This window comes from Tinamus guttatus, unplaced genomic scaffold (assembly GCF_059628265.1).
Source record: "Tinamus guttatus ecotype Peru unplaced genomic scaffold, ASM5962826v1 Tinamus_guttatus_pri_ptg000293l, whole genome shotgun sequence".
Classification (NCBI taxonomy): Eukaryota; Metazoa; Chordata; class Aves; order Tinamiformes; family Tinamidae; genus Tinamus; species Tinamus guttatus.
In genome coordinates this window covers 859,430-875,622 of record NW_028288827.1, presented here as the reverse complement: position 1 = coordinate 875,622, position 16,193 = coordinate 859,430, and the positions used below count along the sequence as shown (strand labels likewise).

General features: G+C 43.1%; 1 protein-coding gene across 1 annotated transcript in view; it reads right to left on the bottom strand.

The window, feature by feature from the left end:
* Positions 1-739: 739 nt before the first annotated feature.
* Positions 740-16,193, bottom strand: part of DCC (DCC netrin 1 receptor) — a gene marked incomplete at its 5' end in the record, with an annotated part of 104,294 nt that continues 88,840 nt past the window's right edge. Inside the window, 4 exons of the mRNA XM_088527849.1 lie at positions 740-915; positions 2,342-2,484; positions 10,091-10,303; positions 15,052-15,207. Coding sequence (XP_088383975.1) covers positions 826-915; positions 2,342-2,484; positions 10,091-10,303; positions 15,052-15,207 — 602 coding nt within the window. The remainder of the gene's footprint in view (positions 916-2,341; positions 2,485-10,090; positions 10,304-15,051; positions 15,208-16,193) is intronic.

The window sequence follows — 16,193 nt, the reverse complement described above, 5'->3', positions numbered from 1 at the left end:
GGAGGGATGGCCCAAAGACACGTGTTTTATCACAGGTTTAAGCATGTAATTACCAGGTGTCAGAGAAAACTGCATATTCTGCCTGCTTTTTGGGAGCATACGGAGGCCGGCTTGTCACCGCTGCAGATTTTTGTCCCATTCCCGGTTCTTTTTGCCATACATAAGCCACTAACTAAGGGAGGATTTCCAAACACTTGCTGAAATGGCTGATTTTCACACCAACTCGCTCGTGGCCACCACTCGGGCAAGACAAGTGGCTCAAACGAGGAGAGAAACGAGTAATTGGCCTTTTTGCTTTGTGCTGTTGGGAAAATTCCGGGATTTTCGTGTGGTGCTATGGCTCTTTGCTACAGGAGCTTTTTGCATTCAGCAACGATCCACAGAGAAACCAAAAGAGTGACCTACGACGCCGTCTCCTGATGGTCTATGCTTCGAAATGCACTCGCATGAGGTAAGACTAGACCTACACAAAGAGCTACAAACCTCTACTACGGAAAACAAGGGAGTTTTAGTCATGACGACTGGAGCTCCACGAAGCCCAGGAGATCCACACGAGCAACCCAGCTCCAACTCTGCCATGAGGATGTCAGTAGCATTGGCGAAGGCCACGTTTCCATCACTTCAGATGCCAGAGCTACAGTCACGTAACATTCTTCTTGTATTTTGCTTGCTTTTTATTATTCTTCTCACGACTTTCGGGGATTTTCCTTGCATTGAAGGAATGGTGCTGAAGGATGATTTCATGGGGTCGAGGACAGGTGGGGTATGCATGAAATACTGGGATGCTGCAATGCTCCTGGATAATTAGCTGTTCCTCACTAGCTGTTAGAAGGCTGAGCCTGTGATAGCATTAAGTTGCTTCATTAGCCCCTCCAAACTGGCCATCTGTTCGCTCAGATCATCCTGTTCATAAACCTGCAAGCGAAAAAACACACAGAAACCAGCAGTCAGCACTCAAAATCCATACATATTCTCCAATACTCATCAAAAAATGCCTTCTTTGGGGCAGGCTGCAGCTGTTCATTGCAAAGATTGCTAATTCCAAGCTGACGTTGGCAATGATTCCCAATTCCTATCATGGCTTTCAGTGGGGTAAGAGGATGGGAATGCTCAGGACCTGGATTAAAAATAACGCTCTGAACTTGCAGCAAGCCCTAAAATGTTGAGCACCTATTGCTGGGAACCACCTAAGCTTAAAAGAAGCTCCCCAAATTTTAGCCTTCATCCCCAAATTTTGGTTCCCCGACGAACTTGTTGCCTGCACCATTACTTCCTGCAATGACTTGTGGAGCTTGAGCATCATCGTTCCTGAGAAATAAATTGTGCTGCTGCTATAAAATAAGGTATTGAGAGTTGAAATTGCATTTTGCGTTATCAAATGTTCCGTGGTGAATTACTCCTTATACCACTGATTTTACCAAACAGAGTCTTTATTTAGATTTTTTTTCCCCCTCCAGCAGAAGACTCCTTGTCTCCTGCTTGCTCCATGCAGGAGAGGCAGCAGGATTTGGAAAAAAGCTCAGGGCTGCAGCTGGGTTGCAGCAAGGTGCATAATTATATTTCTAATATACGACTCCCTTTCCGCCAGCAAAATGTGAGAATCCTTCTGTAACTACACGCAGAAACATATTTTTATGCTATTGATGATAACAAACAGGAATAAAATGCTATTATCCTACATTGATAAGCCAGCAGACCCCAAATTCCCATATGCAAGTGTGAAGCGAAACTTTGGGTTTTCCCTTCAGCAAATGCAAAAGGATTCATTAAAAAGATGCTGGACAAATCACTGCTATCACACCCAGCAAAAAATTGTCCTGTGCAAGTCGATGAAGAGGTGATATGCAACATGCATTTAATATATGTTTTTTTATTCATTCTCATTTGTACTGTTTCATCTCCTGGACACTTTTCTCTAAGAGAGTCTTAACAGGAGTGAAAAGATTATTCTAATGTCATCATCTTTTCGCTTTCCTTTATCTGCTCCTTCAATATTATTTTTCCTTCCGCTATTGGATGTTATTTTATATTCATTCTTCCTGCCAAAATTATTCTGTCCCTTTATCGCGTTTCCCGCTCCCCTTTTTCTCTCCTCCCGTTATCTCCTGGAGCTCGAGGGATGTGTGAGCTGTCCCGTGGATGGCATTAAGAGGGAATTTAAGGAGTTTCTTCTTCTGTGTATCAATCACCCATGCCTAAGCCCAATAAATTGGAAGATTTATTGATGGCCAAAAGCTGAGGTGCAACAACTTAGGAGGGAGCAAAAATCATCTAAAAATTGCTTTGGGGATGGATGTACCGCGTCTCTGTGGCAAGGAGGCTGCTTGGAGGTGGCTCTTACGTTAGCGGGGTCCTCCGTGGCCTTGTGTCCCTCCTCGGAGACCTCCGGGGCCGTGGGCACCGACACGGGCAGCAGCGGCGACCGGGCCTTGCCGGCCAAGCCCAGCGACGCCGTCTTCACCGGGGCCTTGGGCAGGTTGGGCCCTGCAAGAAGAAGAAACCAAAGTCATGGCGAGACCGGCGGGACGTGATGGAGATGCCACCAGGACCATCCGAGGACGTCCCTTTTCCTCTCCCGTTGTTCATTCCCATGCTTCTTGTCAACTATTTTCCCAAATTTCCTCAAACTGACAGAAGTCCCCAGGGCGGGTCACAAAATTGCGCGTTGCCTCTGACTTTCCATCCCAATTGGATGGAAATCCCATGGAAACATTCCGAAATACAGAAGGAGTATTAAAATCTGACCCCCTTTTTGCAGAAAGGGGGTTCCATTTTTTACAAATCTCCTGGAGTTTTTCCTGCACCTCACCCCGAGCAAGAGCACTTGGCCAAAGAGACACCAGCTCTAGCGCTGCCCGTGACTCATTACACATTAATTAAGGACACATTAACCAAAATGCCCCAGCTTTCTTCCCATGGAAATTAGAATTGGCCTCTCTTAATGATTTAAAACGTCAGTGAGGAAAAGCAGGGTCCGTACAACAGGTCTGACCGTGCAGGACACGGTTGGAGACGCAAGAGCTACCAACGGAGGGTTCCTCTACGTTCCTCAAGGTTCCTCCATGAACCTAAGGCCAGTTGGATGTTCCTACTGATAATTCTGCACCTGAACTGATAATTCTGCACCACACAAATCATAAAGGAAGAAAACACTGGCCCAATAGCTTCTTTTCTTCATATTCTCTCCACAATCATCTTCAGCAAGATCCCTTTTTTTTTTTCCTTTTTGAATTGTGCCCTATACAGATGATAATGACAACAGCTGCAAGTGAATTTTGGGGTATTTCAAAGAACCATGTTTACATTTTTAATTAAAGTCAGCGAAAACACAATGGAGCCAAAGAGAGAACAAAATCCCTCCCTACATGGAGCTGCCAACAGAACGGTTGGTGGAAGCAAGATCCAAGACAAGGCAAAATGGAAGAGCCTCACAAGGCTTTTAACTTCCAGTTCTTAATCAAAAGATTATTTTCCAAGAAAAATTCCATCCCCTCCCTTCCTTTTCAGTCTTCTGATGTGTTTCCTCCTATCTCCAACCCAACGCCGAGTTCCTTGCAGGCAGCAGTACACGAGGAATACGGAATAAAATCGCAGAGGCGCCGCACCCGAGTTGTTTATGGGTTAGATAATGCACCGGATAGATAAGCATTTTTTATACATATACAAGTGGCTTCACACTGTGACTTGTTTGCTCCTCATGGGCTTGTGCAGAAGTAAATATTTGATGTAATGGTGAGGAGCTCATGTAAAATGCAGAATGTGTCGCCGCAAAACTGCAAATCCCGCGGTAAAAATCACGTTTCTCGTATGTAACTCATTAATTGCAGCAATTGGCCTTAAAGACTTGATTTTTGGCACCAAGACAGATGTTCCCTCCTGGATATTGTTAATGAGAAGCCACAGCGATGATTAGAAAGTTCAGTTTGTGCAGCTTTTGCCCGCAAAAGCAACAGGCAAACCATAAAGCTGGAAACGAAGAAAATGTTGCTCTGCTTTGCTGCATATTTCCAGCTTTTTGGTAAATGTCCTACAGCGCTATCAGAGACAGCACTTGCAATCCATAATTAGCACAAGAGTCGAAGCCCCTTCCCCAAAGGACATCAAGAAGGCCTCTCAACGAGGATTCCGGACACAGAAGGCTGACATGCTGAGTAAACTAATTTATGCAAATGAGGAGCTAATTAAATTAAATCGCTTTGGTTTCTAACGCGTCCCGATTCAGCGGGAGCCTCGAAAACGATACATAAAGAAGGCGGCGCTGGAAGGCCGCGCCGATCCGGTGCGGCCACGGCACGAACGCGCCGCTGCGAAGTTTCCTGCCCTCCGTTGGGTTATTCAACACTTCGTTGGCTCATTAGTTATATAATATATGATACCAGGTGCAAACTGCTTTTCAGAGGCCCACGCTGAATGTACTGCGTTACGGTCTTCGTGTTGCGGGAGCGTCGCGCGCCAGCACGAGCCTGTCGTCACGCCAAGGCGAAGCAATTTTCTACATGGATTTGGCATCCGTTTGTGCATATCGGATGGGATGTTACTGTGAGGAAAAACACGAGCTCGGCCTCCTGATGGCAACGCATGGGGTGAGAGACTTCGCATTATTTTGTTTGGCGTTGTGTTGGGTTGGACGGGAGATGCGTATCCAGCTACCAGATATCAACTTGTTTCAATGGGTTCCGGGATTCTCCTGGTGTTCCCAGAGTTCAGGAGCAGTGGGAGAGCAGCTGGGAATGCAGGAAGCATCAACGGCGGCTGCGTTCACCCCAACGGATTGGACGTCCACATGACGCGAAGACGCCGTTAATTCCAGTTTGATTCACGTCTTTGGAGATGCAGGACGAAGTGTCTTCCCAAAGGGCCTCTCCTCCTCTTCCCCATGAATTAGCTCATGTCCACCACAGGACTATTTTGACTTGTGAACTATATAGCGGGGTACAAAGAAGCTTTTTTGCTTTTGGAAGAGAAGCATTCCTTGAATAGAGCCAAGAGGTATCCATAAAAGCCAAGATAAGCTACGGAAGTCAGAGGGTGGTGTCAGACTTGTAACTGGAAGACTCTATTTCAGAGGGTGGAGAAGGAGTGCAAGACACCGTTGCAAATCTAGGTTTTTCTCATGAAAAAGATGGTCTTAAAAGATCAAACATAAAGATGAGAATACATCTAGAAATGAGCCTGCTTGTATCTCCATGACCGAGTGTTCCAATATAAGATATAGCCTCTTGGGGATACAGAATATGCAGGCATATGAAAACATTATTTGGTGACTCAGCTTTACATTGCAGGTGGGGAAAAAGAAAAAAAAATCATTTTTTCATCATAAAACAGAGTTTTAAATGACTCGCGAGGTGATAATCCATGGAGGCTTGGCTCGTTCCACATGGGAGATACTTCTACAAAGAGATAAAGTTTAATTTAGGAAGCTTTGATATTGGGAGAGAAAAAGTAAAAAGAGAAACAGAGCAGAGAAAGAGGTCACCTAGTCACTTAAAAATACTGAACAAGCAACAGGACTGTGTATTCGTGAGGCTTTTGAAGCAGGTCTGATGAGTCTCATACATTTTTTAGGCTTCAAAATAGGTGCAGAAACTGTGAGTTTGTAAAGGACACATCAAGGCAAAACCACCAGCACAGGATGGATAAATCCACTGAAATACGGCAGCGATTTGCTAGATCTTTTCTCTGTCTTCTCATTGTTCTTCACCAACACGGACATCTTATCAACTTGAAAAACTTGTAGCTACCAAAAAACTTCCCCCAGACCTTTTTTTTTAGTGAAATTTCCCCACTTTATGGCCTTGATGCCTCCTGAACCCCAAAGGACAGGATGTTTTTCCATCTCTGCTGAGAATACTACAAGGATAAGCGCCACGACACAAGTGACCACCGTTGGCTGCAACTCTTGGGTGTCAAAATCCCCAATCCCAACTAAATATGACGGTTGTGGAAAGAAGTTTTACTCCTTTGCTTGGCCAAGCTGCAGAAATACAGGGTCAGCGACATTGCCCATCATTAAATCTTCTCATGCGTTTACAGTATAATTATCCAGAAATAAAAAAAGAAATTAAATCATTGGAACTGCTGCCGCGGATGGAACGAGCTCATTTATATCAAAGCGGAATTGCTTCATTTATCCTGAAAAACACCTCTGTCCACACTCCGTGCCTTCCAGCAGTCCCTTTGATTTTAATGAGACAACCCAGGTGTCCACGGTTATCTGCTTGGCCACGTATGGGATGGACTGGAGGCAGATTCCTCTGATATTCCAAGCTGACCCATTTGTGCCCCTTCTTTATCCGGGTATCCCAGCGGAATTACAGAAAGAAACAAGGAAGCCAAAACATTTGCAAGTTGAAAGTGATAATAAAGAGAAGTCCCTAAATCACAGTCATCTCTACCTATTAATAAACGAAGTAAAAAGAAGAGCTAAAACGAATTTCAGACCCTATTGCCAAAAGATTTCAGGATTGTGAATGTAATGACTGAAATCAAGTTAGAAACAACAGGTTTTCACTGTGTTTTGTTTTGACAAAGGGAAATTTTTCCTTGCTGATAAAATGGACCCAAAATGGGCCCAGAATTTGGTTATGTAGTTAACTAATTAGAGATAATTGACTGTTCAAAATAAATGCGCTTGCATCACTCAGGATTAACTCCCAGGGAATTAAATACTCTAAAAAACACAGTGCGTAGATTGCAATAGCATCATTTCTACATTCATTTTTGCAATGATGAGAGCAATTTCAATGTTGTTTGAGGTCCAAAATCCCCAGACTTACCCAGTTGATCTACAATGTAACCCTTGCCATGAGCTTGGACATGTCTCACTGTGTGATTTTTAGCTCTGGGGTATCCATTAACAGAGATGAAGGCAGGAATTTGACCTTCCAACTACCCCTTCATGAAGCAGCAAGAGGGAAAAAAAAAGGGAAAATAGAAAATAAAAAAGGAAATAAAACCCCAGCATTTTGACATTCTGGCAAAAGATGCTGGAGCCTCGAAAAGCTCAAGTTTTACAACTGCAGCACAATATAAAAACTACTACCTCAAAGGCTGCATTTTCTATCCCCTTGCACTTGCTTCTCCAGAAGAAAAACGACCTCCTAATTCAGGTTCATTTAAAGTGCAGCTGGTCATCAAGATCTAAGAGGAATTTCCATTTGCGCGGGGGCAAAAAAAGAAAAACCTTTGCTGTCCATGGGTGGAATTTATGTCAGATCTATAATGCAATAAGCTTGACACTCCATCAAACATTTCCTATTTAACCTGACGAAGCCAAATCACTTATATGCCTATGTGCATGATTTGCAAAGGGAAGAGAGATTGGAATAAGAGATTGGAATAAGGATTGGGCTCCTGGAATGCTCCTTAAGTCACCTGGGATCATGAGAAGGTGAGATCTATTGTAAAACACCTATAAAAAGGGCTTGATATGAAGATTTTACATTTAGTGGGCTCAGGTATTTGTCACATCGCACACGTCAACATTTCTTGAGACTAAAAAAAGCAGGAAAAAACCAATTCTCTCTCTCAGGTTGAGGAAAGTAACAATTATTCGAACACGGGAAATTGCTGAGAGCCTTTTACCTCGGCGATGTCCCCAAGTGGGACATAATTAGCAGACGTGGTCCAGAAAGCAATTTGGCCAGCTGGTTGGCACCTTTGCTGGGAGGTTGCTTCAAATCAAGAAATTCATCAAGAGCTCTTGAAAGTTAAAAAAATCTCTCCAAAATTTCCCTTCTATGGGAAGGAATATCTTAACCATCTAACTATGGCTAAGTTATCATGCTCATGGGTTGTATTAAGTTTGCAGAATTACAGGAGGAAGGCAGTGCTGTTTCCTCGCTTCTTTTTTTAATGCCTTTTCTCCATTCCCTTTAACCTTCCAGCAGAACTCAAAAGGCAGCTGTATCTCCTATTTTAAACAAAAAGAATTGGGGCTCCAGAGAGAAGGAATTCAGGAGTGGCTACTGAAAGATCAATCTTGTTTTGAGTATCTTTTAACTAGCATAAGGCCACAAAGCACAGATTTACTTACCGCTGCGAAGCCAGACAATTATTCAGCTAACATGCATTCAGGGCCTGTTTCCAATAGATCCCCAAGCTTCAAAGCAATAAAATCCTAAGTGCTAGGGGAAATATTTGAAATTTGTAATGAAAAACTCTTGAAATGTAAGTATAAAACACTGGGGAAAGTTATAAAATTAGGAAGTTCTTCTTTTGACCTTTGTATGAGTATTCGTATTTGGTGAAAACTCCCTCTAACATAGATGACCATCAATAAGCAGTAAACCAAGACAGTCACGCTAATGATCTGCTTCTAAGCTGCTTTTAAATATTATATGAACCAAATATGTGCCTTAATCTGTGCATGTACAGGGCCAGAAACAGTGCTACATCTGCCTGGAGGCACAAGTACAAGTTAGCATTTAGAAAACCAACTTTTCTAGGAAGAATTGGCGAGGGAAATAAAACCAGTCTGGCTAATGGCTACAAGCATCCTCAGAAAAACAGGAGAAATCATGCAGAGAGAAACAGAGAAAGATCCTGACAGTGCCAAATAGCAGGGGAAAGATCAGGAATGAAGATGCACAAAATTCTACGAGGAAGAAATCGCAATTTTAAAAGAGTGAACACCATCATTTCAATGCCATGAACCACCCAGCAACAAGTTTGCATTTTTCACTAGGCAAATTTCCATTTATTTGCCATAATGCAGAACATTGACATGTTCAGGGCTAAATTTTGCCTAATAACAACATCCTACCCCTTGCATCTTCTACCAGGAGGTTACTCATCCAAAAAAGACAATTTTATCAGGATGCCAGGATTATTTATGAACTTAGTAACGTGCTCTGACTCTCCCTCTTTCCGTCCCTCCCCGCTGTAATAATGATTAAATGGGAATCCTGATTGATTTATAGGACAAATAGCTCTGCTGAGGTAGCTATGCTTCCTCAGGAGAGTAAGACAAGTACAGTTGGACCCTCATAAAGCAAAATGTTGTGTACTACATAACAGCGAATGGGCTCTACTATATATAAATATAATTCAGCTGCACTATTTCGCAAAAGTATTTCTCTGGCAAATAAGGATTTATCTACCTCTGTCTGCTATCAAAAACTGGATTACTTGCTGATATACTGCCAACTTCCAGGAAAAGTGCAGAGGGGTTTTGGTAGCTCTCTTGCTCCAGACATGGAAGTGCCCCATGTCCTAGAGGCAGGAAATTACATTCTGAAAGACAGATCACGACAGCAAAAAGCTGAAAGCTTAAAAGTTTTCCGAGCCAGACTGGGTATTCTTCAACCTAATGGAGTAAACGGCTAAAATGAAATACCAACCTGCAAACTTTTTTATTTTTTGGGCCTTAGCAGCTCTGGTAGTTATTGCTACTCCATGGAATAGAGTTACTCACCCCATCTTCATGTGAGGAACGATTCGAGCATTGGGCTGACCAGGATCCCATGGATATCCTGCTCTCAAGGAGTGAAGGTTCAGCCCTCTGTCCCCTGCCTTGTCCCACAGTCCCAACCCTCCCACGTTGGCACAGCTGGACTCCTGGCACCAGCACATCTGGAATCAGGGAACGTGGCCCTGCTTGATCCCACGGAGGCAACGAACCAGTGCTTCACTATAGCCATCTATAACCATTTAATCAAACGGTGCAAATAGCCCGCGGCTTCCATCAGAAGCCGCACTCTTCTATGACCATTCTTTTTTAAAACAGTTTTTTCCCCCTGTTTCTTGCATACTTGCTATTGAATTTTTAAGCAGTTTGCACGCTGGAGTGAATTGCAGCCGGTTCTTTTCCAGCATACATAAATAGGCCTTTCATTATCAAAAAGGCAAGCCTCGAAACAAGAGTCAAGCGTTTGGCACTGCTTCAAGTTACTGTAGCACAACAGGAACCTGCAAACAAGACCAAATGATTAATTTGGCATCTCATTCCTTTCATTTTCATCACTTACTGCTTAACTCCGATTCCAAGCTCTGAATTTTCATTCCGGATTGTCAGAATGAAATACGGGATTATTCCCACAACACCAGCTCCGCGAGCGCTCCGAGGATAATCCCAGCGTGTCGCCCTCACCTGTTTGGGACAGCAGCGGCGTGTAGGGGACTTTGGGCTCTATTGCACTCATGGGTGGAGGTAGCAGGGGGTTGGCGAAGCTGCGCAGCGGGTGCGTGGGGCGCACGCACGCCGTGGGGATGCTCCGGCTCGGCGCGTCCTCGGCGCCCGCGTGCTCGGCCTGCGCCGGCGGCAGCAGCGCCGGCGCCTGCGACGCCGGCCCGTCGCTTCCAGCTGCAAAAAAACATCAGCAAAGGGTAAATTATTACAGAGAATTAGTGTTTTCTAACCTTATTCCCTACTTTTATGACCGTTTGCAACAGGATGTAAAGCATCTGCAAAAGTGCGGATACATTTCTAGCAAATTTACAGATGAATTAAGAAAACAGGCGTTGCTCACAGCCACGTGGAGCGCAATAAATCCTTCTTTAAAAAGTGACATCTTCATCTTCCTCTCTCATTTTTATCCAAACGTCTCAAGCTCCCAGTGTGCTTTAAAAGAGCCAGGAACACTATAAATACACCAGCGGAGCCCGCGACGAGCTATAACTAAGGAAACTCGTTGTGTTCAGCACGACGCTTCTATTCCAGTCACCGCGGGGAAGACAAAGAAAGGACGCAATTAATTTCTCCATAACCAATCACCAATATTGTTCTTCCTCGAGACAGCTGCAACATTTCGTGCGCCAGAGCTGCAGGTTGCTGTTTTATTAGCCCATATTCCAAGTCAAGTCTTCTGAGGTTTAAATGGGCCGTGTCGACCCCCTAATCCAACGGGCAGCACTTCTTAACGACTGTTGGAGCAGAAGAGAGAAGCTAATATAGCCTAAGTGTTAAAGAAAACAAAGTAGAAGCAAAGAGAAAAGCCCTTTATTTCTATAGCTCTCTGGGAACTATTATTATTATTATGAGAGCTCTCTCATAACCATTAGTTGCAAAATGCTCGTGATTATATGGGAATTTTCAGCACGGTGCAGGTGAGTATTCCCAACATCACCAGCATTGCCAATGCACCTCCAGAAGAGGATGACTGGTGGCTTGTGAGGGAGCTGAAGTGATCTTAAAAATGGCAAAAATCACAGAAAAATTCTTCTTGATCACCATGTCTACCCTGGCATTTGAGGTCGTCGACCCATTTGAGGCTTCCCACGAATGAAGTTTTATGGCCTTTCCCAGCTCATTCCCATTCTCCTGGCCTCCTGCCTTGAGGAACAGCGTTGGGAACGGCGTTCCACATGGGAAGAGCATCTGGCCTTATTGCAGGTGTAACAGTGGAATGGATGGATGACAACAGGAACCTCCTTATTTTGAGCACGTTGGAATTGCCCAGCATCTCCACAGTAGCTCCGCCAGCCACGAGATCTCATAAGCACAACAGTTAATCATGCAATTTGTGGCAGGAAACCAGAAATCTAGGAGAAAAATCATCCTTTTACTGAAGGAAACAACCTTCCTGACATGCAGATATGAGCATTAGTTATGATATTGGGACCCAAAGTGCTCCAGAGGAGTTGGTTTCTTTCAGAGCTTGCTGCAACGACCAGAACTCATTGTACAAATAACATGCAATTACGCAGCCGAGTCAAATCTCAAGGCATTTTATAATAATTAATGTCAAAGTATATAAGTAATTACAACCTACTAAGTGGCAAAACAATTTTGAAAAATGGAAATGAGGATTTTTTTGTTTCTATGGCAATCCCTGGCAATGCTGAACTCCACTCATAGGAAACTAACTATGGGACCAGAATCATTTATGGTTTGTAAAAGTTTGCTAGATTGAGTGTTTTCACCTCCAAAGTTCTTTGCATAGTCATGCTGTTACTCCACCTCTGCTTTTCCATTTCCTTCCTTGCCCATCTTTTCTGCATCTACTTTTAGGTCTATGTTTGCTTAAGGAGGCCAGAGGCCACCTTACAATATTCTCCATAAAATATCCTTCTTGGTATCTTCTGCAATGGTGCTATAGATAAGAGAACCTTAAGAGCTAACATCACCGTAATGGTCTCCACATTATAGGGCTTACAGTAAAATTCCTGGATTATTGTATGGATGTTTTACCTTAAAGACTGTTGTAAAAGTCGGAGCCTTACATAATTGTTATTACATAAAAAAAATTAGTGCTATCCTCCAGCTATTATAGAAGACAAAGGTGAGATGATTCTATTAAAATCAGAAGCTGGAGTTGGGTTTTAAATATTGAAGGCAAGTGGTATAATGAACTTTTTTGTTAATAAGATGCTTGCAAGATGGGATGAAGCAGATAGATAATAACACTATGCTGTAGACTTCTTGTGATCTTCTGCTCTTGAATTTAGCAAAATATCTTGCCAAAGCAAAGCAAATAACATGCTATACATGACCATCTGCTCTAAAGCCCAGTAAAACCAGTAAGAGTCTTTCCCTGCAGTGGAGAAACGATGGATAAAGCTCTATTTGGATTCATTTTATGTCTAACTTGGGAATGCTAATTGATAATGAGCTTGATTTCGATTCAAGCAGCACTGAACTTGCACATAACATATTGGTCTTTGCTTTTGCATATTCCTTGGTTGGCACAATGCACTTAACCAGTTTAATGACTTCAGATTATTGGTCACATATATCTTTTATTGAGTAATAACACCGGGAAATATTCCCCCTTGGATTTGTAGCTGTTGGCTCTACCTCAGGCTGAGGAAATGAGAGATCAATACAGACTGAAAACAAAAGGTAATAACCATTCAAACTATACGACAGTGCATGAAAACATACAATGCCTGAGCTGCTAATAACTTCCTATAAATCCTTGATTTTACACAGATTATAAATATTGTGCGAGCAAAATGATGTATTTCCATAATGCTGACAAACCAGGGACCTCATTCTGGGTGGAATAGGGTCCTCAGGGTTAGCTTAAAGAACAGAAGTCTGTGCAAATGTTGTCAGGGGGTGACCAGAACATATTCTTAGCCTATGACTAAGGGGGACAGCAGAGCTCTCGCTGGCATTTTGGGTCCCTCCAAGACCAGCAACGTCCCCTCAATGAGAATGACAAATGACAAGTGGGTTTATTATTCAAGGCTGGTTCTGGCTAGGGCCTGACTTTCCTTTTCATTTCCTTTAGCTTCCCCTTCAGTAGAAAATTAGCCCTAACGATACGTTGCAGCGCTGGACTCTTTGGGTCAATGAGAAATGGTTTTCTGAACAAAAAAAAGGGTGTTGAAGCATGGGCTCCGTGGCAGATTGCAAAGCAACACCCCTCCTAATGGCATCACCTATGATTTATTCAGAGACTGCTACATTTGGATCAATCGGGTGCTCAGTCAGGTAGTCCCACGGGTAGAGCCTGTCCTGGAGAAATTAGGGAATTAGGAATGTTTTTTTCGGACATCGTTGCATTTGGTCAAGCATCAAGGGGATTTTGGTGGGGTAAAATGCACCAAGAGCCTCATGCATCTTCTTGGTGAAGAAGGAGAATATTCATCCGTGGGGGAACGATACGATCCAGGAGCTTTGGAATAGCCCGGAATAAAGAGGGTCGGATTCTCATTTCATGTTGCAGTGTGGGGAGATAATTTCAAAATACCCAGACTCAATTACGCAGAAATTACCTGAAATGAGGTTGTGTTCACTGCTGTCAAGTTATTTAATGAGAAATTCCGAAATTATCTGAAACCTTCACCACTTGACCTTATTCAAGGTCCAGCAGGATTTCTGAAAAATGAGAATTGCTTTGTATTTAACCTCCTTCCAGAAAACTTTTGTGTATTAATAATCTCCCAAGCATCCAGCACTTGAAAAAGTCAGGCAATTGCATGTATTTCTGTACAGAGCTGACACTGGGAAGAGTCTCTGAATATCATCACTCACATCCAGGGAGGGCTCTGGCATGGATAGTTTGATCAATTATTACTAAGAGAAGAATCTCTCCAATAATAAGGTTCAGATACTGACCAAGATCTGCCAAGCTGGGGAAACATCTGCCGTTGTAGGAGCCACTTAAAAGGCACATCTGGATGTGGAGGTGCTTGATGGCCTCAAAGCTGAGAGGCCAGACATGAGGATTTGCAGCCTGAAGAACCTCAGATGTGCACCAAACTTATAGCACTTTTCCTTCCAAAGTGTTTCAGAAAAAAAGACCAAACAATTCAGTGTACAATTTCATTCCCATCTCCATGATTACATGCAGGATAGTGCATTTTTTATTCAACATCTAGTGCACGTCAACCAAAATGCCTTTTTTTTTGCGCATCGCATTTGTGGTGAATTTGATATTAATTTAAGCAGCAAATCAAAAACTCATTATGCCAGCCCGGCCCTCCAGAGGAAATTGCCATCTAGTTGTGAAAGGATCTCAGGCAGCACATCAACATGAGGGGAAACGACACTGGGGTGATGAACAGAACACCCAAAACCACCTTTTACCTGTGATCCCTCTGCTCACGTTTCAATCATCGGCCCCAAAGGACCTGTCTGAGCTCACTGAAAGCAGCAATCAAATCGGAGGAAAAATCAGTCATTTTGAAATTATTTCCCTGTGGACCCGCAGCCCAGACTCTCTGTGATGTGAAAAAGAGTGTGTGTAGCAGATTGACATTAATCTGTCAATAATTCAGGCTTGATATGCAGTAGAGTTAAGGGAGAATGATAAGAAAATATGAGCCCTCCAACTATAATTAATATGCCAGAGCACATTCATTAGGTTAGAACAAAGAACAGATGGTTGTCAGTGCAGAAGATGCTCAGAAGTAACTTATGAAGGTGAGGCTGGGGAACGTGCTGCTCGTTTTCCATTTTCCTGGATCCTGGCAAGCTCAAGAACAGATATGGGAACGCGGAAAAGCCAGATCTGTTATGGCACAGGAGCAAATATGAATCTAGGAGTCACTCTAGAGAAGAGACAACTGAGGTTCCCCTATTCCCAAGCATTTTCCACCAGGTTCACCTATTCCCAAGCATTTTCCTAACAAAGAACACCAAAAGCAAAGGGCTGTACTGACTTCTTCCCGTTCCAAAGGTCCTGTCGACGGAGAGCGTTGGGAAGGGCACGGGCCGAAGGGTGAACTGGGGATGTGGGTATCCACAGGTGGGAGACGGCAGGATCCCGGGATACTGGGCGCTTTCTAGCGTTGGCACCGGAATGGCACTGACCACGGCTGGAAGAAAAGAAGGAAAGCGGAGATTAAACGTGCAAAATTTGGAAATGTGATGATAGAGTCAAGATAAACCAGAAATCACCCCGTTTCCAAAATAAAGTTTCTATAGATTTGGTGTAAAATATATTTGGGGGTTCTTTATCTGCCTTCTTGACAGATAGATGAGAAGCGATGAATCCATTTTAGAGCTTGGTTTGGTTGCCTAAGCCCTTTGGTGCCATTTAATTTGGAAACCAGGATCACAGCTTGCCAAATTCCGGCTTTCCTGGGAATTATCCCTTGGTCAGGGCATGGAAACTTGCTGATAGTCAGTATAGCACTTGCTGTCCTATATCAAGCATGAACTTCTGTGTAGCTTTTGGGAAAAACCCTTAGGAAAGTTAGGAAAGATGAATAACACAAGGAGATTTTTTGGCTCATTGATGGCCAACTCATGAGGCAAAACTCGTAAGTTTTGGCTTCTATAGCACCTTTCACACATGAATTACAAATAGTGCCACAAATAGCCATCAAGATAGTCATTCTAATTACTTCCAGGTCTTACTTATATCTATTACATGGAGCAGCAAACTGGGCAATTTGCCCAAGGTCACTCAAGGAGCAATGATGCTCTGCTGGGGGGAGAGGTAAAAACATGATTTTCTGGGGCAAAATCCTGTATTTCCAGATCTGTTGGACAAGTACATACAAAACTCATGAAGAACCAGTAACTGGAGTGATCTGAACATCAGAGTTGTCTGGGTTCAACTCACACAACCTCAGAGGAGGATCTTTGGACTTTGGACTTTTATGGACAATATTTATAACCTTGTTATTAGAGTAAAAAAAAACATTCTTTATTGAATCCTATTAAAAAAACGTTTTTTTAAAAGTCGATTCCTTCATTTCTTTTTGCTGCATAGACACCTAGTACTTTCTTTTTAAAAATAAGTCCGAATTATTATTCACCGCAGCGCTCTATTGCAGGGAAGCTGGGGAAAAGTTAA